At 39.1% G+C, this 22990-nt stretch overlaps 1 protein-coding gene across 6 annotated transcripts in view; it reads right to left on the reverse strand.

The window, feature by feature from the left end:
• ASAP2 (ArfGAP with SH3 domain, ankyrin repeat and PH domain 2) overlaps positions 1–22990 on the reverse strand; it is a 2005955-nt gene that overhangs the window by 83119 nt on the left and 1899846 nt on the right. For all 6 annotated transcript variants that reach the window (XM_044079125.1, XM_044079114.1, XM_044079099.1 and 3 more), the window contains one exon: positions 11675–11763. In XM_044079125.1, coding sequence (XP_043935060.1) covers positions 11675–11763 — 89 coding nt within the window. The remainder of the gene's footprint in view (positions 1–11674; positions 11764–22990) is intronic.

Consider the following 22990-nt stretch of genomic DNA (forward strand, 5'->3'; position numbering starts at 1 on the left):
AGAAGGCTCTAAGGTCAACAGGCACCTAAGACCTGGAAGTTGACTGGAGTGAAAGTACAAGGAATTAACCAGGGCTCTAGCACCCCAAGAAGAGGAGGAAATAGGTGGAGCTGAAGAAGAATGGTAGCGAGGACTACAGAACACATATGTGGCCAAGCCAGGTATGGAAATTAGTTACTTAAGAAAAGCTGGTGGTGGAATGCAGAAATCCAGTAAGTCATCAAAAGAAAGAAGGAATGCAAGAAAAAGTGAGAGACAGAAAAGAAGGACCAGGCTAGGAAAGAATACTGGTTGGGTAACAAAGAGGGTAAGAAAGAATCTGCAGTAGCAAAGAACAGGGCTTCAGAGGCACTCATCAGTTTCTGGAAAGTGAGTCAGTAGGTGGCACAAAGAAACTCTATCAGATTGCAAGGCAAAGACAGAAAGATAAAGAAAATAAGTCAGACACCATTCATAAGGGATGCCATAAACAACCTGCTCACCAGTCCACAGGACATCAAAGGCAGATGGATGGAGTATTTCAAGTAGTGTCTGAATGAAGAAAACCTCAGAGAAGCTATACTGCCCCCAGACATGGCCTACAATGACAGAAGAAGAGAATTCCACTATAGAAGAAGAACAGCACTACGGAAAATGAAATCAGGGAAAGCAGCAGGCCCTGATGATGTCACAGTAGGTATGATAAAGATGCTGGATGAGACAGGGGAGAAATGGCTCCTGAGGGTAGTCATAGCAGTGTGGGGAGAAAGGTGTATCTCAGATGACTGGAGGATAAGCATAATCATGCCAGTGTATAAGAACACAGGGGACATCCACAACTATGGACAGTTCAGAGGTATCAAACTCCAGTCACATTGCATGAAAGTTCTGGAGAAGGTGATTGATAAATGGATACAAAGAGTAGTAGAAAGTAAGATGGGAGATGAGCAGTTTGAAATCAGATCAGGATGCAGCACAACTGACCCAAAGTTTGCAGTGAGACCGATGGTTGAAAAGATGCTAAAGATGAGGAAAGTCTCCAATTAGGAATGTTTAGACTTGAAGAAAGCATATAACAAGGTCCCAAGAAAGCTGATCTGGGCAGTCCTAAGGTGGTTCAAAGTCACAGAAACATTGGCAGAATTAGCATAGGCTATGTACAAGGATGCAATGACTCAAACCCAAACAGTGTTTGATCTCACAGAGGGTTCCCATTGGGAGTGGGTGTCCATCAGGGTACAGCTTTGAGCCCACTGCTATTCATACTGGTGATGGATTACATTAGCAAACATGTTGGAGGGGAAAGATTAACAAAGTTGTTGTATGCAGACAATGTGTCATTATAGGCAGACTCTAAGCAAGAACTTTAGCAAAGGACAGGAATGCAATCCTGCAGGCACACTGAATGAAACTAAGTACAGATAATTTTATTTATTTTATTTTATTTTACACTTGTTAACTGGGAAAGTCCGACTGGATACATAACCATTTTCAGCAGAGGCCCGGGGAGAATAGCTCCAACATCACATTACATATATGAGAAAACATATAAGTAGCCTATACGCATATGATCTCCATGAAAGATTATCCATCATCCAGCCTATGGACTGTTCAAACTCCTGCCAACAATGAAGTGCTACAGAAGCATTAGATGCAGGACATCCAGATTCCATAACAGCTTCTTCCCACGTGCTATCAAACTGCTGAACAACAAACCCATAGCCTAACCCGCTAAATGGGTAAACAAACATTATTTATGTGCAATATGTCATTGTTATCTACATAGCTCACTTTATACTTTATTTTTAGTATCTTAGTTTTGAGTTCTATTTCAGTATTTTTAAATTATTATTATTTTTCCTTCTGTAAACTATAATTCTTATGGTACGAGCCCAAGTATCAAAATTTTGTGCAGTGACACGCACTTTTTCCTCTGTGTTGATCTGTATGACAATAAAGTTTACTTTGACTTTGAAAGAAATACCTATGAGCATATTTACAGTAATTATTAACAAGTTCTTGTATATAATGCAGACAATCACATACATTTTTTCATTCGTTTTTTTTTTTTCCACGATGGGCATTTGTTTAATACAGTACATGTCACTGAATTAGAAGGTACATATCACTGGATAAACAGGTATACTAGGGGATACAGGTGATCTTTGATGGAATCAGTGGGGTGGATTAGCCAGGGGTACAGCATGAACAAAGCCAGCTGTTTTCATAATGAGTTTTCAGGAGTTCTTTTAAAATGGGTAAGAGAGGTGGTAGAGGTAATTTGGCTTGCAAGTGAATTTCAAGTTCTGGCAATAGTGCATGCAAAGAGAGATTTCCCAGCATCGTTTTTAGGTTTGATGACATTCATAGGTTCACAGGTTCATAGGTAGGTACTAGGCTATTGGCCCTAAGGCCTATATAAGCCTAGCCAAATGGTACCCTGGCATTTGCCACCCAAGAAAATTATTTTCCAGTGCCCCTGTCAACCAGAGCCACAGAAGTGATCCCCGGGGTGAATTTCCTATCTCCCATCCAATCATCAAGATTTTTCTTGAACAGTGCTAATGAGGAGCTTTGTTTGATATAGATAGGTAGTTTGTTCCAGAGTATGGGAAGTCTCTGGGACAGGAATCTATCACTCCAGCATGTTCTGTTTATTGTGATGACAAGGTTTAGGTCCCTAGAGCATGTAGCTCGGAGGGACTGGGATTTCTTTACATGAAATATGTCCAACAGCTCTGGGTTTGACATACCTTTGTATGTTAGGCAGAGATTGCCTCTGAGTAGGCGATATGTGACAGAGTAAAGCTGGTGTTTTTTGAGACGGTCTGCGTAGGGCATCTGTTTGAGGCCAGTAATCCTCTTTGTGAGGTATTTCTGTGGCCTTTCCAGTTGTTGTAGATGTCTTGTGAGGTACATACCAAAAGGGGCGTTGTAGTCTATAATGGGTCTAATGAGTGAGTAGAGGGGAACAATGACCTCTTTTTTCCTGGATGAGAAACCTTTTGTGATGAGGTGTGCCATGTAGAAGGATTTCCTGACTACTGTGGCAATGTGATTATCAAAGGAGAGACTACTGACAACCTGTGTCCCAAGGTCTCTTATTACACTTTCGGTGTTGTGGTAGTTCATGGGTACAGCGTTTTTACCAAAAGGGATGACAATGCACTTTTTGGCATTGAGCTTGAGGCCATGGCTTTGACACCAGGCATCTGTCTCAGTGAGGCCCTTTTGTAGGATGCCCACATCGTTAAGAGTTTTGATTATGGCTCCTAGTTTGCAGCCATCTGCGAACTTTGTTAGCCAAAGACCTTCTGTGTTAGCCTGTACTTCAGAGAAATAGATAGCAAACAGGAGAGGACCTAGGACTGAACCTTGTGGTACTCCACTTGTCACTGGTCTGAAGTTGGATTTAGAGTCTGCTACTTTCACAGTGTGGGTTCTGTCAGTGAGCCAGTTGACAACCCAACTTGTGACATAGGGATTTATACCTAGTTTAGTGAGTTTGTCTATAATTCCAGAATGAGGGATGGTGTCGAAAGCCTTGGCGAGATCTAGATAGGCTGTGTGTACCACCTTACCCTCATCTACGGCTTTGGTGACCGCTTCAAAGAAGTCTATCAGGTTTAGGAGACATGATCTGCCTTTTTCAAACCTGAACTGGGTAGGGTCCAGGTTATGAGGTTTTGGTTAGTAGATCTTTAGGTTCTAGTGGTGACGTAGGGCTGAATTAGTTGGAGAAGTGCTGGGGTTTTGTCAGGAAGGTAGTAGAGCTTGTGTGCTATTGAGAGTTGATTGAGAAGGAGTAGGAGTAGGTGAGGCAACTCCAGCCAGTTGAGTTGCTTGAGGGATAGACAGTGGTGGGATCTATAGGAGGCGTCAGTTGCAAACTTGGCTATCTTGTTGTAAAAAAATTCAATTTTGTTTGCTTCTGTGCAGTGGAGATTAGTCATGATGGGGGAGGCATAAAGGAGGATGGATAGTGGTAAATTGGAGAAATCAGAAGAAACTGAGAATTGAGATAGAAGGGAAGATAGTGGAACAGGTTAACATTTTCAAGTATCTGGGAAGGGTGGTTGAGGAGAAGGGAAGTGTGAATGAAGAGATCAAAGCTAGAATCATACAGTCTGCACCCAACTGGCATAGTGTGTCAGGTGTAGTCTATGATAGAAGAATGCCAAAGAAGCTGAAAAGTAAAGTATACAAAACAGTGATGCGACCAGTACTACTGTATGGTACAGAAACCTGGGCAGTAAAGGCAGGCATATGAGGAAGCTAACTGAAGGGCCTGACATGGATGGCAGGATGCACAATGTGGGACAGATGAAGAAATGATGACATAACAGCAGAAGTCAAAGTAGCTCCAACTGCATAAAAGATCAAAGAGAACAGATTATGGTGGTATGGGCGTATGTGCAGAAAAGCAGAAGACAATCCGATGAAGACGATTTGGACAGACAGGAAGAGGGCAAGTAGAAACAAGGGCATTCAGCAAAGAGGTGGATGGATTGTGTGAGAGAAGATCTGTGATGGTCAGACATGAGTGTTGAAGAAAGCAGGAGTGTGGCACTGAATCAACAGAGATGGCGAGAGTTAACACAACTCCCCAACCCCATGTAGAAAATGGGAAATGGAGGTTGTTGATGATGATTATGATGATTAAGTACAAATAGGCTTGGTTACCACGGTTAAAGAGGGGTGTAAAACCTCAGAAGTTTACAGGATTTTGGTATTACTTAGGAGATATACTTCAGACACAGGAACAAATTAGTTCAGACTAATGCTTAGAAAGTCATTGTAGTGCAGTCCACAGAAGTCTGGTGAAGGTACTTGAGAGTGAGTGCATAAATCAGGTCAAATATCCAGCATTCCAGAATATTAATTATATTATTCAGGAGAAATGGAATAATTCTGTGAGTGCAGAAGCTATGGACATTATAATTCAATCTATTTCAGTTTATCAGCACTGTTACTGAAGACAGTAAGACTTGATTTGGATATTGTTGACATCTACCTCCACTGTACATAATAAAACATTCTTAACCAAACTATAGTGTATGCAGACTTTTATTCTGAAAGGTACAAGAAGATTTGGCACATGAAGGATAGACTGACACCTGTTAGTACAGTTCCGGGTAATTAACAGATAAAGACATTCATTGCAGCCTCATTCCAGTTTCTTCCAGTTATTTCCAGTATCCTACAGTCCTTTCAATTCATATATGCATACACATACATACATCTCTCTCTCTCTCTCTCTATATATATATATATATATATATATATATATATATATATAGATATATATAGATATATATATATATATATATAGATAGATACAGGATTAGGAATAAGTATATTAGAGGGAATACTCTAATATAGGATTATAATATAATATAATATAATACTCTAAACTAGGAGCCATAATCAAAACTCTTAACGATGTGGACATCCTACAAAAGGGCCTCACTGAGACAGATGCCTGGTGTCAAAGCCATGGCCTCAAGCTCAATGTCAAAAAGTGCATCGTCATCCCTTTTGGTAAAAACGCTGTACCCATGAACTACCACAACACCGAAAGTGTAATAAGAGACCTTGGGACACAGGTGGACAGTAGTCTCTCCTTAGATGAGCAACCTCATAACCTGGACCCTACCCAGTTCGGGTTTGAAAAAGGCAGATCATGTCTCCTAAACCTGAAAAATAATATATGTATACAAGTAAAAATAAAAAAATAAAATAAAAATCATCATCTTCTTTCGGCTGTTCCCGTTAGGGGTTGCCACAGCAGATCACCTGTTTCCATTTCTTCCTGTCCTCTGCATCTTGCTCTGTCACACCAACCACCTGCATGTCCTCTCTCACCACATCCATAAACCTTATCTTAGGCCTTCCTCTTTTCCTGTTACCTGGTAGCTTCATCCTTAGCATCTTTTTCCCAATATACTCAGCATCCCTCCTCAGCACATGTCCAAACCAACGTAATCGTGCCTCTCTGGCTTTGTCTCCAAACCTTCCAACCTGGGCTGACCCTCTAATATACTTATTCCTAATCCTGTCCACCCTCGTCACACCCAGTGCAAATCTTAATATCTTTAATTCTGCCACATCCAGCTCAAACTCCTGCCTTTTTGTCAATGCCACTGTCTCCAACCCATATAACATAGCTGGTCTCACTACCCTCTTGTAGACCTTCCCTTTCACTCTTACAGGTACTCGTCTGTCACAAATCACTCCTGTCACTCTTTTCCACCCACTCCATCCTGCCTGTACTCTCTTCTTCACCTCTCTTCCACACTCACCGTTACTCTGAACTATTGACCCCAAGTATTTAAACTCATCCACCTTCGCCACCTCTACTCCTTGCATCCTCACCATTCCTCTATCCTCCCTCTCATTCACACACATATATTCTGTCTTAGTCCTGCTGACCTTCATTCCTCTTCTCTCTAGAGCATATCTCCATCTCTCCAGGGTCTCCTCCACCTGTTCCCTACTCTCACTACAGATCACAATGTCATCTGCAAACATCATAGTCCACGGGGACTCCTGTCTGATCTCGTCTGTCAACCTGTCCATCACCATTGCAAATATAGAGATGGGTCTACTTTGACTCACTGAAATTACATTTCAGTGAATTCAAGTTGGCAGACTCCACTTCTCCGAAATGTTGTTAAATTGAAAGCACAGACTGCTGTAATCCTTTCCCTGTGAAAGGAACCACTTGGCCACCATGAAAAAAAATCTGAACAGACTACAACTAAACCCACCCAAGTGTGAGGCTTCAGCACCCCCCTATTCTTAAATATACCAACTCCGAGATCACACTACACTGAAGAAAGGGCAAAGTTCACCATGGTGGCCAAGTGGTTCCTTTCACAGGAAAAGGACTTTGGCAGTCCTTGCTTTCGATTTAACAGCATCTTGGAGAAGTGGAGTTGGCCAACTTGGATTCGGTGAAATGTAATTTTGGCGAGTCAAAGTAGACCCATATAGATATATATACAGAAACACACACACACACACACACACACACACACACACACACACACACACACACACACACAAAATGCAATTTGGAAAGTTGCCAATTCAGCTAAAGTATGTTTTTGGGATGTGAGAGGAAACTGAAGCTCATAGGTACATATTAGGCCAACGACTGCAGGGCCTTTATAAGCTGGGCCATGCAACCCAACACAATTATGTCCCTATGAATCACTGATGTTTATTTGGAGATGGTATGTTAGGAAGTTTCTAGAGGTTATGTGGGGGGAGGGGTATGTTAGTTTGAGCATCACTGTCTGCCTTAGTCTGTCAGAGACATGTGGGGCCAGACCTGGGGTCAATTTCCAATTTCTCATCCATTGGTCAGGGATACACAAATAAGGCTAGGGATGGACACTGCTTCACATGGATGGGGAGCCTATTCAAGAGCATGGGAATCCTCTGAGACACACATCTATCTTGGGAACACGTCTTATTTATGTCACAAGCAAAATTTAAATCTCTGGATCTAGTGGTTCTGATGCTGTTCATTTTGTGGATGTGCAAAAGGTTCATCATATCTGGATCTAAGGATATCTTCTACCCCATGCAGAGATTGCCACTTAGTAATCTGTAGTAGACTGACTATAGAGACAGGGCTTTAAGGTGATCTATATAGGACAATGCATTTATACCCTGGATTCTTCTGGTATGGAACCTTTGTGGGTGTTCCAACTATCGCATATGTCTGGTCAGGTACATGCTGAAGGAGGCATTATACTCAATGATAGGTCTGATAAGGGCCAAATAAAGTGGCACTATGACTTCCTTAGACCTGGATGCCATGCCCTTACTTATAAAAGTTGGGTGACATAAAATGATATTCTTACTACCTTGGCCACATGTTGGTCAAAGGCCAGACTACTGTCTACATATGTTCCCAGATCCCTGACCACCAAGTCAATTCTTAGGGGTGTCTTATTTTTTTTAAAACACCTTTATTGAATTATTACTTGTGACATAGGCAAATTTACATTTATATAAAAGCAATCAAACTGTGTCAATAAGTTCACGTTTACAGACATTATACTTTACATATATTGGTATATATCATAAAATATAAGCAAAATTACATAAATTATTCAATTCCTTCCCTTTTTTTTTTAAACAAGAAACATCTTTATTAAACCATCATTTACGACATAGGCAATCATACATTTATATAGGGATAGGGCCTTGAGGTTGTCTGCATAGGACATATGCTCTGTATTCTTTTAGTGAGGAACGTCTCTGGATATTCCAGTTGTTGGATATGCCTGGTTAGGTACATACCAAAGGGGAGAATTGTACTCAATGACAGGTCTGATGAATGCCAAATGCAGTGGAACAATGATCTCCTTGGACTTAGATGCCATAACCTTTGTTTATAAGTTGCGCACTATAGGATGATTTCCACACCACTGTAGACGTGATGATCAAAGGCTAGATTACAGTGTGTGTCCCTAAGTCCCTGACTACTGGGTCAACTCTAAGGGGTGTGTTGTCAATATGATAGTTACCAGGGATGGATGACTTCCCAAAGGATACTATTATGCATTTCTTGGCATTTAGTTTTAGTCCATGAGTTGGTCTAGTCTGGCTTAGCCTATTCTCCTATGAATGCACATCTGTCAGCCCTTGAATCCTTCTTTGACTTCTCATTTTGAGGTCAACCAATTTCTTAAAGGTGTACTGCATATTATGCCTCCAAGAAAGCCTGTTCCTCCTCTTTCAGAACTTAATTTTGTTTTAGAAAAATTGACTCAGGCTCCTTTTGAGCCTGCAGATTCTGCTTCTTTGCAATATTGTACCTGTAAGACTGTTTAGTTGCTGGCTCTTACTTCTGCTCACAGGGGTTCTGAGCTCCAGGCTCTTATGGCCATTCCTCCTTTTTTGTTTTTTTTTTTTCAATGCAACATGGTGTACCCTCATATCAATCCTTCTTTTATGCCCAAGGTAGTAAATGAGTTGTCCTTGAATCAGTCGGTACAACTCCCTTCTTTTTCCCTCCTCCTCAGTCTGCTGGTGAGATGGTCCTGCATACCTTGGATTTGCACAGATAGCTCAGGTACTATTTGGATAAAACTAGGACTGTCTGTAGGTCTGATCAGCTTCCTTTCATCCCAGGTCTTTGGGTTTGGCTGTTTCTAAGCAAACCATCTCCTCCTGCATACCTAAGGTCATTTTCTTTTGTTATTCTTTTCTTGGCAAATCTCTGTCTACTTCTGTTACAGCTCATTCCAGTAGGGCTGTTGCGCCTCTTGTGGTGTCTCCTTCAAGGGGTTTGGCACCAATTCCATCCCTGAAGCTGCTACTTCCTCTTCAATGCATAACTTTATTAAGCGTTATACATTTGATATGGTTTCTAGGGCCGGAGCAGGTTTTGCTGAAACCATTTTATATGGGTTTGTTGAGGGAGACTCTTATCAGCATTCCACCCCCTATTCTGTTTCTTCAGTTTTTTTTACTCTCCCTTGTATGTAGAACACTGCATAGAAGGACATAGTACAATTGTGAAAAATCTTACAACAGTAGATGCCAAACTTTTCAATGTTGCAGTATTTGTTCCTTCCCTCCTACACCCACTTCTTTGCTCTGCATTTTTTCCCTTCTGGATATGCATGGTTTCCTTTGTTTGTTCTCTTATGGGGCAGTTAACTTCTGGGTAGTTGCGTCCATATGTCACTTTTATGCCCTACGTTCTGTGTGTTGAGCATAAATGTGACAAGAGGAGCATTCAAGATCTTTTTTAGGCTTCTGCATACTGGCCAAGTGTTGGGCTGCCCTGGGCAGGGTATCGCTTCTATGTAGAATACTGCAACAGTGAAGAGTAAAACATCTACTGTTATGGTAAGATTTTACACAACTGTACTTTCTGCCTAGTACTCAAGTCAACTCATTCCCTCCAGTACAGCCATTTGGAGTGTGTACCTTTAACTCCCAGTGGGTGTGGCTTCAACCTTTAAAAATGAAGTTATTACCTTAGAGTTCTAACAAACAGTCATTGACAAAGGCCATATAGCAATACAGTTGTGTTTGCCATCATGTATGCTTCAAGATAAAACATTCTTATACCTTGTATGTAGCATGGTTTTGGAATTATTAATGCAAATATGAACAGGCAATATTTGACGCCTAGAGGCACAGTAGGCAGTAACTGCAGAAACGCCTGGAGACGTCACTCGGCTGTAATGAGACATAAGAGAACAAACTATTTCTGTGAAGTTGACTTGAAGAGATAGCCATTAGTCTAATGTTGCATATCTCGTTTATGCATTAGATACCTGAAAAGCAGTTCATTCTCAACTATGGGAAAAAAAAAACATCTGTGCCCTAAATCCATACCTCTTATCTTCCAGATTTTTGCAGAATGTCCTGATTTTTGTTTCATATTTTTGGTCTGTTCTTCATAAAATTTGTGGGTTTCTGGCAAATCTCGGAGGACTGAAGTCACTAAATAATTACACATTTGAGTTTCAGCTTTCATATCCTTCAGAAAATACACACTGATGCAAAACCTGCTATTTTAGCACTATAAGAGAAATACTTAAACTCTGTCCCTATTTTTGGGCCTTTGTCCCACCATTATCATAGGCTTTGTCCAGATTTCTTGTGCTAAGAGGGGCTTTGTCCAGATTTCTTGTGCTAAGAGGGTGAGAGGTATGCCTAAACCTGTAAAAGGCTGTCTCATATTAGTAGCATTTCTTAACACCATTCTCAAATATCCCGAATTTGCTTAAATACTCCTCCTAGCAGTAAGTCTGCCACTAGGTCCACCTATGTTAAGGTTTACCTGTGAACAGGTTTACTTTTTTCCACACAGTTGCCTAAAACATTTAGTCCCATAAGTAAATCTATCTCACTATGGGTTCTTAGCTGCCAGCACTGCAGTGAGATGCCATCTTTCTGCAGTACCAAGCTAACATTCTTCATCTTGGTTTTTTTTTTTTTTTATATTTCCTGTGGTCAACTTCACTGTTAGTTAATATGGTGTTCTAGGCCATTTCTCAGCTGCAATCTATATGTCCCTTTTACATTTGCCTGCAAATGTGAGTATAGGGACAATGAATTTAGACTGTCAGAATAGGTAGAACAGCAGCCACTGTCCAGATTCTACAAAGGGGTGTTTTCTACCTGAGACATGATGTCTGTCCTGACAATGATAAATAAAACAGCATTTGGGCCCTCCCTTCCGATAAATAAAACAGCATTTGGAACCTCCCTTCCAAACTCTGTCCAACTCCCGAGCCAACTCCTACTGTCACTGCTGCAGGTTGTAGTGCTGCATAAGGTACCACTGCAAAACTATCTTTACACCCTCCCTCAGAATTTTATCACTTACAAGACAGCCTTAACCATCAAAGATGAAACAAAATACAGGGATCATCAGTTTAATATTAACCCTGTTTTTCATTACCTCAAATATTATGAATTTGTTTTTTTTTTTTTTGTTATCATGCAAGATTTTCCACTAAACGCCACCATCTACCAAGCAGTCATGCTTGCACTGAAGTGGCGTGTGAAAAAGGAAATGCTGTTTTTTTTATATAGTCACAGTACATCTTTCTTTTGTAATACATGCGGTGTTCCACTACAGAAGAAAAAATAAACAGCCTGTGCATTTTATACAGTATCACAAATTAAGTACGGCTCCATTCTGTACAGAACTCACTGTTTGTGGCTTCCTTGGCAATGGAGCTGGGCCCTGGGCCAGGCCGACTGAATTTTGTCCTGAAGCACCATCCGACTTAGGAGGTTGTTCTACAGATTTGAAAAAGAACAGTATTACCAAAAGCAGGTTTCTGCAATTTAGGTACACTATCAATTAAAAACAAACTGTCACAAAGAGGTACTGTATTTTTGTTTATTCTCTATTACATTTATAAGACTAATTTATCTACAACATCAAAGCAGATATTTTGTCTAGCAGCCCATATCAGCAGTAATTTTTCAGGAAGATAGTATAACACAACTGCTGCAGCACCCCTTCTTTGTCTTATACATTCTGTAGCAAATTAATAATTTTAGCAGATCACTCCCGCAGTAATCATCAGTAATAAAATGACAAAAACATAATGGCAGTGCTTTTTTAGAAATTCCAGGCTCATGACAATGCTTCAAACCCCAAATGTCATATTCTACAATTGAGATAATACTCTTGAATTTAGCTATTATAGATCTACACAGTATATGTGTGTGTGTGTGTGTGGGGGGGGGGGGGGGGTTGACACTGTATGAATCTTCTAATTAGCTACATTTATCCTTAAGAACTCTTTTAAGTTATAAAACAGTACCATGTAGAATATTTTGTCTTCTAGTTCCTTAGAACAATTTAAGAGGGAATTAGACAAGCTCCACAGTGCATCACAGATATGTTCCTATAGTATCGACTAATGCAGGATGTGACCTTCCTTAAAGAGTTTGAAGTTAGGATTAATTTTCCATCCTTGGCTAGTTTTCTCTGAACTTACCATGATTAGGGGCATATACGCCATTCAGTGATGAACATCATGTCACAATCACTAGGAAAGTACTCCTAACATAAGCCCACCAATTCACCCCAACGACTAAGCAAGCACACATCCTACAATCACAACAAGCAGCATAGCTACATTGTTACAGGGATACATAGATACATGTACTTGTCTAACTTACTGGGATCCACTGGATGTAAGAGTCATCCAGATGAAGAGGAACAACAAAAATAAAGTTTTGACTTACCAAGGAGTGACCCCCTCCAGTGTCTGATGCATTAGAAAAATATCAGAAAAATTCTTACCTATCAGCTAATCTACAATGGGACCCTTCTCAGATTGTCCATGATTGAGAAAAATATCAAGTAGTAATAACTCTCAGAAGGCAGCAGCTGAAGGAGAGTCAAGAGACAAAGGATCACAAAACTGAGTTCTGAAGAACCAAGGTATGGGGGGGGGGGGGTCAAGTCCCTGCTGTCATCGTTTAAGCAACAAACTTACTGGAGGTGAGAACTAATAACTAAATTGCCATGACACAAGTGTCCATGATGAAAACGTTCTTAGAGAAACACTGGAAACAGCCATATCCTTGGTGGACTGGCCTTTTTCTAGTGGATCATGCAGTGCCGGAGAACAAAAATAATTCATTTTGTAATCTACCCCAGCCAAACTTTCTTCCAAATAAAGGCGACAAAAAGAGCTGTTCTGTCTTGCTAAACTCCTCAACCCAACTCAGAAACAAAATCTGTACTGCACATCCAGTAGGCATCTTTCCCTGCCAGTTTCCAATCCTGCAAAGAAAGGAGGGATCTGAATGGCCTGGTTCAAGGAGAATTCTGACATTGCTTTCAAGAAAAAGTATGGTTTGGTCCTAAGGCCCACCTCAAACAACCCCCTAAATTAAACTTTTAGTTGATAACAACACCAAAAATAATGGCTATGGGAATAAATACTTGGTGGTTCACTAAAGGTACTAGAATCCAAACATAAAATATAGCCACAAAATAAAACACGGTCGGAGCAGTCATAAAAACAAACTTATTTCAATCAAATAAAGAACGTTTAATCAAAAGCAAAATAGAAACAGGTAAGTGCTTTCACACACAGCTTCATCAAACCTTTTAAAACATGATCAGAAAAATGTATTTAAGTAACTTTCCAACTGAATACTACCAATGAGCATTGTAATAGAACCTACAGGTAATTAAACGGTCTGACATCAGTTCTTATACTAAGAGACTCACTTATGTCAGTTCCTATAAACATCTTGTATAAAGCCTCATAACAATAAAATATTTATAAAAGTAAGCATAAAAATCAACATAAAAATATATTAAACATATACATAAAAGACACATACACACAACCCAACATTTAATTCTTCAAACCACATTTTTTCAGAACTGGTTTTAATGAGGCTTTCTCATTCAAACCTGTACCTTGATCAGACTTTAGCCTGATAATCCACCTGATCTCTCTATTCTCTGTCATGTTCCTTATGTGACTTTGTCGTATAGCTGGTATAATCTTATCAATGGCAGTAAACTTGAAAAATATGTAGTATATCAGTACTTAAAACATGCTTAGAGACAGCATTGTTTATAGAGCCGATGTGAATGTTGTATAAGTGTTCCCCAAGGTGGTCTTTTAACATTCGATCAGTCTTGCCTACATAGAACGATCAACATTCCATGTAACAGGCAAGATGTACAACATGCTGCGCAGTGCAGTCGGCATGGATGTTGAACAGAAGTTTATGGCCATTATCTGGATGTACAAAAAAAAAAAAAAAACAGAGCTATCTATATATTCACAATAATTACACTTCGAACAAGCTGTTGTAAACCTCTCAATAAAGCTTTGTCTGTGATTAACAGAATCTTTCGGATAACATAAAATTCTTTTTAAAGATTTTTTACTTTTGTAAGTGAAAGATGGTCGATCACCTATGATGTCTCTAATATGTGGGCCAATCGTAAGGATTTCCCAATATCTTTTAATAGCTTCAGTAATTCCTTTCATATCATGAGTATAACAGTGGTACACTAACCTTTCTCGAGCTCATAGTGCAGAAGGAGCTGTTCTGGAAGGAGTCCGATCTATCAGAAAAGTACGGTGAACCTATGTCCTGTCTCAACATAGGTATGTGTGCCAGGATTTCATTAATCTCATTTGCACCATACCTCTGGTAATGAGCCTATTCCTAAGACTGGACATTTCCATATTAAAACCTTCTTCAGATGCACTGAGCCTGGAAGCTCTTAAACCTTGTCCCTTCACTTTCCTTTATTCCCTCACAACGGAGTGACTTGACTGATACTATTTTAGACATTATGTTTATTAGGCATGTTCTTTTAAAACTGGAATCTGGTAATACTGTTAGTTCCGATATTAAGGTATACAAGCAACCCAGTCTATACATTCTAGTTTTACATCCACTAACTGATGCATTTAGTAAACTGGTTGAGAATGATATTTATCGTATCTATATAGGAGAAAAAGACATAAATAAAAAAAAATATTACAATCTTACTTATAATTAAAGGGTGGCTTTACAGACTTTACAGAATGATGAGACTCTGAAGACAGGAGGTACTGCCAGCCATGCCAGGGAGAAGTAGGGCAGTGGATGTATGACTTGTGCCAGCACAGCTAGCTAGAATTTTATAAATAATTGTATGTCATTTGTATATCAAGCTGATTTGTACAGACACTTGTGCTGAAAATGTATGTGTGAGCTCTGCTTGTGTTAATTGTACTACAATCTATCAACAGTACACCATGCTGAAATGAAGAGAAATGTGCATGTATTATGGTATCCGAATTAAATGTGTATGTTTTAATAGAGGATACTGGCTCAGCAATGGTTAACCAGTTGGCTTATTTTACGAAAAATAAAGGAAATGTAAATGACCTGTTAAATCATTAAAAGGCACCCCACAGTGCTGAGTAGGACCAGAGATGCTAGGTCTGGGAGCAGCCATTATCGATTAGCTTTTGTAAAGACGGGGAAGAAGTGTTATAAATGTCTCTGGCACTAGGCATTGCCATGTATTGTAGCAGTCTGATAAAGTCCCGTCTCAAACTTCAAAAGGAAATAATGTGAGAACCTGGAGTCAGGTGACCAGATGAGGTCATTCTGCAAGTCATCTTGGATATTTTACAGGGAGTAATCTCAGAATATAAAGTATTCTGTTTGGGAGCCTGACTAGAAAGACTGCTCACGCATTTCATTCTGCCTTGCCCCAGTAAGTTATTAGGAACAGTAAATTCTATAAGATTCAGTCAGGAATACAGTGAAACTTAGTTTAGAGATTGTATTTCTTTGTTTGTATGAATCTGTCCAACAATGTTATTTTCATTATTTTCTGTGATCTGAACTCCATGGTTTACTGTAAATGTATATTCAATATTTTCACATTCTTTTATTATTTATTACTAAATATATTTACATTTTGTACTGTGGCTGGTTCTTTAAGAGAGCATCAAATCTTTGAGAGTACTTCTTCCATTTGTATTAGTATTAATATTACACAGTATAATTTGGGTCTATATTAGAACACCGAACATTCAAAATTTTGAGTGTTCTAATATCGAACCCTAGGAATTGAAAATTTAAAGCATCGAACATTCAGAACAGCAAATGTTTTCCTAGGGAAAAAAATTGCTGTTCCAAAACACATACACACAACACAAGCACACCAAACAAACAGCAATCCACACACATACACCTTAACTCTTACACCTAACCCTACACTAAACTATACATACACCACTAACTGTCCACTTACCTTAACCCAAACCCTAAACCTAAGGTCCGTCACTATCGCACAGTCACCTCACCTGCGCCCTAACCCTAACTCACCTACCCTGCCCTAACCACGTCCACACAATCGCACACTTACCTGACCTGCACCCTAACCCTAACTCACCTAACCCGCCCTAACCCTCATGTCCACACAATCGCACACTTACCTGAACCCAACCCGTAACTTTCCACCACAGCGCTGACAATACCGAAGCAACAGAAATGGACAACCAAATTCTTTCCATAGGAAAAAGTTTGGTTTTCTGTTTCTTCGATATTTTCAGTGTTCACTGAAAACGAGTCCATATTAGAACACTCGAAATTTTGAACGTTCGGTGTTCTAACACAGACCCTATAACTTGATACCCTTTTAAGAGCCTTATAGTAACTGACTGGTGGCAGTGATAACTACCTCCTAGTCTGGGCAAAGATGGTAGAGCACGTAATCTGTGTCAGCCTTTCCCAGGTGTGTGTGTGGGAAAATTAAATCTTAAAGAGTGTGTGGGTCAGCTACTTTGGGCAGGGACACTAAGCACTGGGTTTACAGAGAGGGTGCTGGAGGAGTTGGCTTGGACACTAGGCTGAGGACCTAACCCTACAGCTGTACCAGTAGGAAGTCTTATTGGAAATCTGGAGGGAGACAGATATAGAGGTATCCATACCCCGAGCTGAGTGTGTTCCCTGTGTGTTCTTAGGGGAAACTGTACTTGATGCAGAGAGATCTGCATCTGTAAATACTGAGTGTATCCATTTGTAGTCCAAGTGCATGTCCCTCTCCAGTTTCAGTGGTGAGGATTCAGGCTCCTTACTGGCCCAGAGTGAGGACAACACAAATTGGTGTCCATCACATACTGGTGGGCATCACAGAGATGATTGTAGTTAGACTAGCCGATAAAGGCGGTCCAATATTCATAATGGATAGAAGGCATTACTATGACTCTATGAATCACATGTTGAGTAATAAATCTTTTTATACTATGATTGATATTAGTGAAATAAATAGAATGAAAAATAGAGTTTCTAACACTCTGAAGGATTGTTTATTAAGTAGATTAATATCACTGGATTTGTATACATTTCAGTTGGTCGAGGAGCCTTTAATACCTTTAATCCAAGGTTTACCCAAGGTACATATATATCCTACAAACCCGCCTTTAGGACCAATAGAATCAGGACGATGGTACTCTCTCTCTGAATATAAACTTGTAAGTAGTGGGATACCACAGGGATCAGTGGTTGGCCATCTCCTACTTGGCCTTTATTCTGCAGACATCCTATGCAATACCCTAAAAGTATGGCTGATAACTTTGCTGACAACTGTAAGCTGAATGTTACCTGCTCATACACTGATACTAAACATATACTGCAAGGGCATGAATATGCACAAACCTGGTGTACTGAAAAATGTCTCAAGTAAATGCAAAAAAGAAAGTACAGAGCAGTAGCTGATTCCACCTCATGTGTTACAAATGGTACTTTGCTTAAGGCACATATAGTCATAACAGACTTGAGTACTTTGGTGGAATACAGGGATAAAGCCCTGTGGCCCAGCTGACCCGGGCTCGATCAGCAGCTCAGGTGATTGATGGAGTGGCAAGGAATGGATGGGTGGAATCATCCAGGGTGGAAGGGTGTTCATTGATATGCTCGCTAATGGGAGGTGTCGTCCAAAGAGAGGAGTTGACCTCGGATGTAATCAGTATGTGTCAGGGGGGAGTTGGTAGGTCATTCATAAAACACCTCCAGATGGATGCAAAGATGAGACGTGTCCAAGACCAGCCCTAGGAAAAATGGAGGAAGACTGGGATGTTGGAGAATAGCTGGTAGACCTGGCATGGACACTGGGTAATGGGGACTGGACCGGCAAAGAACAGGTCCAATGGGAACAAAAAAAGAGACTTTGGTATTTGTGTGGAGAACTCTCTCCCATTCCATCATCATGTTTCTACCACAGTCAGAAAATCATTCTAACTGTCTCAATTAATTTCCAAGGGAATATCTTCAAGATCCAAAGAAGTCATCCAACTACTATAGTCTTGCCTTAATAGACCCTTAATTGAATATAATGCCTTCTTTGGTATGTATGAATCCAAGCATAATGCTCAGGATAAAAGGCCCCAAAGAATTCTAACCAAGGAAATTAAAGGCTTTAAATTCTTCAACTAAACCAACAGATTAGCATAGCTTTCCTTACAATCCATTAACCTACCAGCTGCTCTGAGGTGACCTGTGTCTCACGTTTTTCAGCCATGAAAGACCCAATCCTATTTGACCTCTGACTACTTTGCATAACCAGAGGCTCTAAAAACACCTACCCTAGGAAATTTATTCCAGACCAACAAATAAGCAAAATTCACTAAAAAGGGAAGTTTTTTAACTCCATGTATTTCTAGCCTATGGAATAGGTTACTCTTAAAGGTAAATAAAACAGTAATCTGGTTATCTTTAAGGTTAATCTTGATGACTAAATGGGCAGACATAAACTTACACCAGGGTTATCACTTAAGGGCATGCTCAATTTGGGAGGCGATTACTATTAGGTGGTTGAAAGGAAGACAAGAACTTTTAAGGCATCCATTTAAAAGTGTATATGGGCTATGCATCTTATGGTCTCCCAAGAGTGCTTGTCTAATATTGTTCCTATTTTCCTAAGGAAAAATAGTTTGAAGATGTACTGTGTACTGAGAATGCTTTCATAATCAAATCTGTGAGCTTATGGGAGAAAGGTAAATTCAAAAACTGTTTACTAAAGGGCTTGAAACATTGACATATTCTGAAACTATTGCTTAAAAAATGTGACATACTGAATGAAAGCTGGAATTGCTGTTTGCAAGGAGACTGTTGATATTGGAGTGTTAACCAATTGGATGTGACAGTGTTCCTGAGACTTTAAATGTGCAAACATACAGTATTATCTTTGCATAAGTCTAGAAATGCAGCTATATTAAAGCATGTTTTACAGTTGGCATACAGTTTTGCATTTTTAATCGTGAAAATAGCCTTCAGTCAAGAATACTGATAAGAACAGAATATGCTGTACATTTGAGTACAAACACACTTTATTTTTATGCTACAAGGCAGTTAAGTTAGCTAATTTGTGGACTGATATGCAGAAAGTCATGACAGTGCAGTCCTCAAAAGGCAGCCACTCAGATGAGTACAGAAGTCAGGTCAAATATCCAGCATTTCAGAATATTAACAATGCTATTCAGGAGGAAAGGAATATGAAGAATATGAATGCAGAAAACTATTTCAGTTTATCAGCACTGTTACTGAAAACAGTACTCCGATATGAATACAGAATTTTTACAGACTGTTTCAATTTATCAGCACTGTTACTGAAAACAGTATTTGGATATTGTTGACATCTACCTCCACTAACAGCAAAATGTTCTTAACCAAACTATAGCATTTGCAAACTTCATTATGAAAGGTACAAGAAGACTTGTCTCATAAACAAGAGACTGGGACCTGTTAGTACACTTCTGGGTAATTAAGAGTTAAATAATACAGGTGAAATACGTGTCCACCAACCAGTAAACATCAAAAACAAAACACGTATCAAACAGAAGGACAGCAGAAACAGCAGGAATTTATTTATTTTATTATTTATTTATTTAGTTTATTACAAAAATTGAGCACTTTTGTCTCACTAAACACGGGACTTCATCAAAATACCAAATAGAACTTATCCACAAATTTAAATAACCAAAAGGGCTTGATGACTGGTATAGAAATAACCAATAAGGTTATACACAAAAATCATGTGATTTCACTCATTCAACATGCCTCACACAAGTTAAAAATGTTAAAACAAAGTATAACTGTAGAAATGCATAATTATCAATGTAAAAAACATTAACCATCTTACATTTTTTTTTACATGTAAACAAAAATATATCCCAATGATATCAAAGAATATATATAATAAGGAATGTGAATAATAAAAAATATATATCAAAAGGAGGTGTAAATACCCTAACAGACTTCGTTTAAATACCCCAGTGCTCTAAAATCTATCTATACTTTGTTTTAACATTTTTAACTTATGAAGCTTGTTGAATGAGTGAAATCACATGATTTTTGTGTAAAACCTTATTGGTTATTTCTATATCAGTTGTCAAGCCCTTTTGTTATTTAAACTTGTGGATAAGTTTTATTTGGTATTCTGATGAAGTCCCCTGTTTAGTGGGATGAAAGCACTCAATTTTTGTAATAAACATTTGTTCCTGCTGCCCTTCCGTTTGATACGTGTTTTATTTTTGATGTTTATTAATTAAGAGGTAAAGATATTCATTCCAGTCTCATTCCAGTTTCTTCCAGTTGTTTCCAGTTAATTCCAGATCATACAGTCATATTAATTCTTACAATGGCAAGCCAGCCAGAAGCCAAACCTACAATCTTCTGATTCGCAGTCAGACCACGTGTATTCTACAAAACAGACTACAGAGCAGCAGTGTCAAAACACAACTTCAAAAAATCTGCAATCAACAGAGCAGCAGTACTTCAGAAAACCTAACATCAACAAAACAGCAGTAAAGATTTCAGCAGTGTTACTTCACAAAGTCTCCAAAAACTTCAAACTCTCCAAAATATCAGTGCAAAAAAACATTATCCAGTTAACAGCAATGTACTTCACCAACTCCAAAGTAAATGACAGACTTTAAAGTTTCCAGTGTAATGTCACAGAGCCAAGAAACAAGAAAAAGTTAAAAAAAGCTGCAAGATGCCAGACCACCATCTGAAGCAACTTCAGCATGCATTTTCTAGCAAAGTCAGTTAATCTCAGAAAAGTTTAAATACATCAGTAAAGGTACATTGTGTAAATATGTAAAACAGTAGATCTACAGTAAAAACACCAGTAAATGTTTGGTTTAACATTAAAAATTAGGTAAACCTTTCTAAAAATCTGTGTCCCAGAAATGTTCAATTAAATGTCAAGGTTATTAGTTCAGGAATGTTAAATCCTTCTGAACGTAAAAGGATTTAACCACAGAAGCACACTGCAACAGACACACTGTCTCATGGTTTGTAAAACGAGTCAGCTTCTATCAGGATGGATTCAGACTTAAATAACACAAATTCTTATTTACAGTCTTCAGAAATCAGTGTAAATGCTACAGCACATGTAATTCAAAATACAGAGTTAAGTTCCAGTATTGCAGATACAGACGTCAACACAGTCAGTGTATGTAACATGCAGATTTCTAGACCAAACATAAAGCAAACATTTGCAATGTCTAAAACACTGTATGGACAATGGCAACAAACATGTCTTTGGTTTTAGACTGGTTCAAATAGTTTGTCCTAATAAGAGAGGGGAATACTTGGGTAACAAGTTAGAAGTACCTGAGTATAAATTGATACTTAAATTAAATGCTGACAAATCACCAAGAAATGCACCAACTAGTCTGAAACCAAAAGAAAAACAAATGTGACTATAGTATGTTATGGCAAATTTTGTATTTATAGTTTTTAGTGTTTCTCTAGAAATGTGTTAATTAACATGACTAATTTAATTAATTGAATTTATAAATTGAAACTCTTTTTTATTGGTTGGCTGTGTCTTTTACTTTTCGTATAAAGTTGTAGTTTCATGTACAATTGTATTATACACTGAAGAAGGGTTTTGCTGCACCCAAATGCTTTGTGAGTGAAATTTCTGTGGAATTAATGCTATTAAATTTTACTCTCTTGACGTTGTTGGTCCGTTTTTTTTTTCTTTTTTTTTTATCCACTATGTTTGCCTTATACCAGCATTTGCACAAACTGCCATCCATTTTGCTGCAATGTCTAAAGTTCACATTATTTCAAATATAGATGTTCAGAATGTAATAAATTCTAGTTTACATGTAATTCAAAATGCAGAGTTAAGTTGCAACATTGCAGATACAGATGTAAACATAGTGTACGTAAAGTACAGTTTTGTACCTACCATAAATGTAGATGTTTGAGTGTATACACTGCTGCAGTCATTACACTTGGGTTATCCTGCCGTCAGGCAGTTCCCCAGTCGGCCTAAGTTCCAAAGTCTTCCAAAGCATTGGTTGCTATCACCTCCTCCCTGACGTCAGTGCGACAGGGGTATATAAGATGCAGTCGACGCCATTTTCTTCAGTTTTTCTTGCCCCAGATGTCAGGTGCCTCTAAATAGGTAGGCAATTCCAATTGCTAATAAACCATACATAAGAAAAGCAAAAAACAACTTGCAGCTACCAGCAAATACTCCCCATAGGTAGTAAGGGTATAGACATAGGTGCGTACTAGCCAGTAAGAGGGGAAGGAGGGAGGGTAACCTGGACTGCAGCAGTGTATACATTTGAACATCTACATTTATGGTAGGTACAAAACTGTACTGTGTTCATCGTGTTACACTGCTGCAGTCATTACACTTGGGTAGAATCCCAAAGCTGAGGTAGGGTGGCTGGTTCTATAAGGCATTAGGGGTGGATATAAGGCCCTGCAGCACTGAAGTGGCGAAGCCAGCTCTGGATTTAGAGTATAGAGGCAGATGGTAATGCTTGGTGAAGGTATGTACAGAACTCCAAGTTGCTGCTTCCAAAATATCCTTGTTAGGTACTCCCCTGAGGTAGGCAATTGAAGTGGCTGTTGCCCTGGTGGAGTGAGATCTAATGCTGCTAGGTACAGGTTTTCCATGGTATTTGTAGCAGAAACGTATACAATGTCCTATCCATTTGGAAATAGT

The sequence above is a fragment of the Protopterus annectens genome, chromosome 1.part1 (assembly GCF_019279795.1).
Source record: "Protopterus annectens isolate FY-2018-M chromosome 1.part1, PAN1.0, whole genome shotgun sequence".
In the NCBI taxonomy this organism is placed as follows: domain Eukaryota; kingdom Metazoa; phylum Chordata; order Ceratodontiformes; family Protopteridae; genus Protopterus; species Protopterus annectens.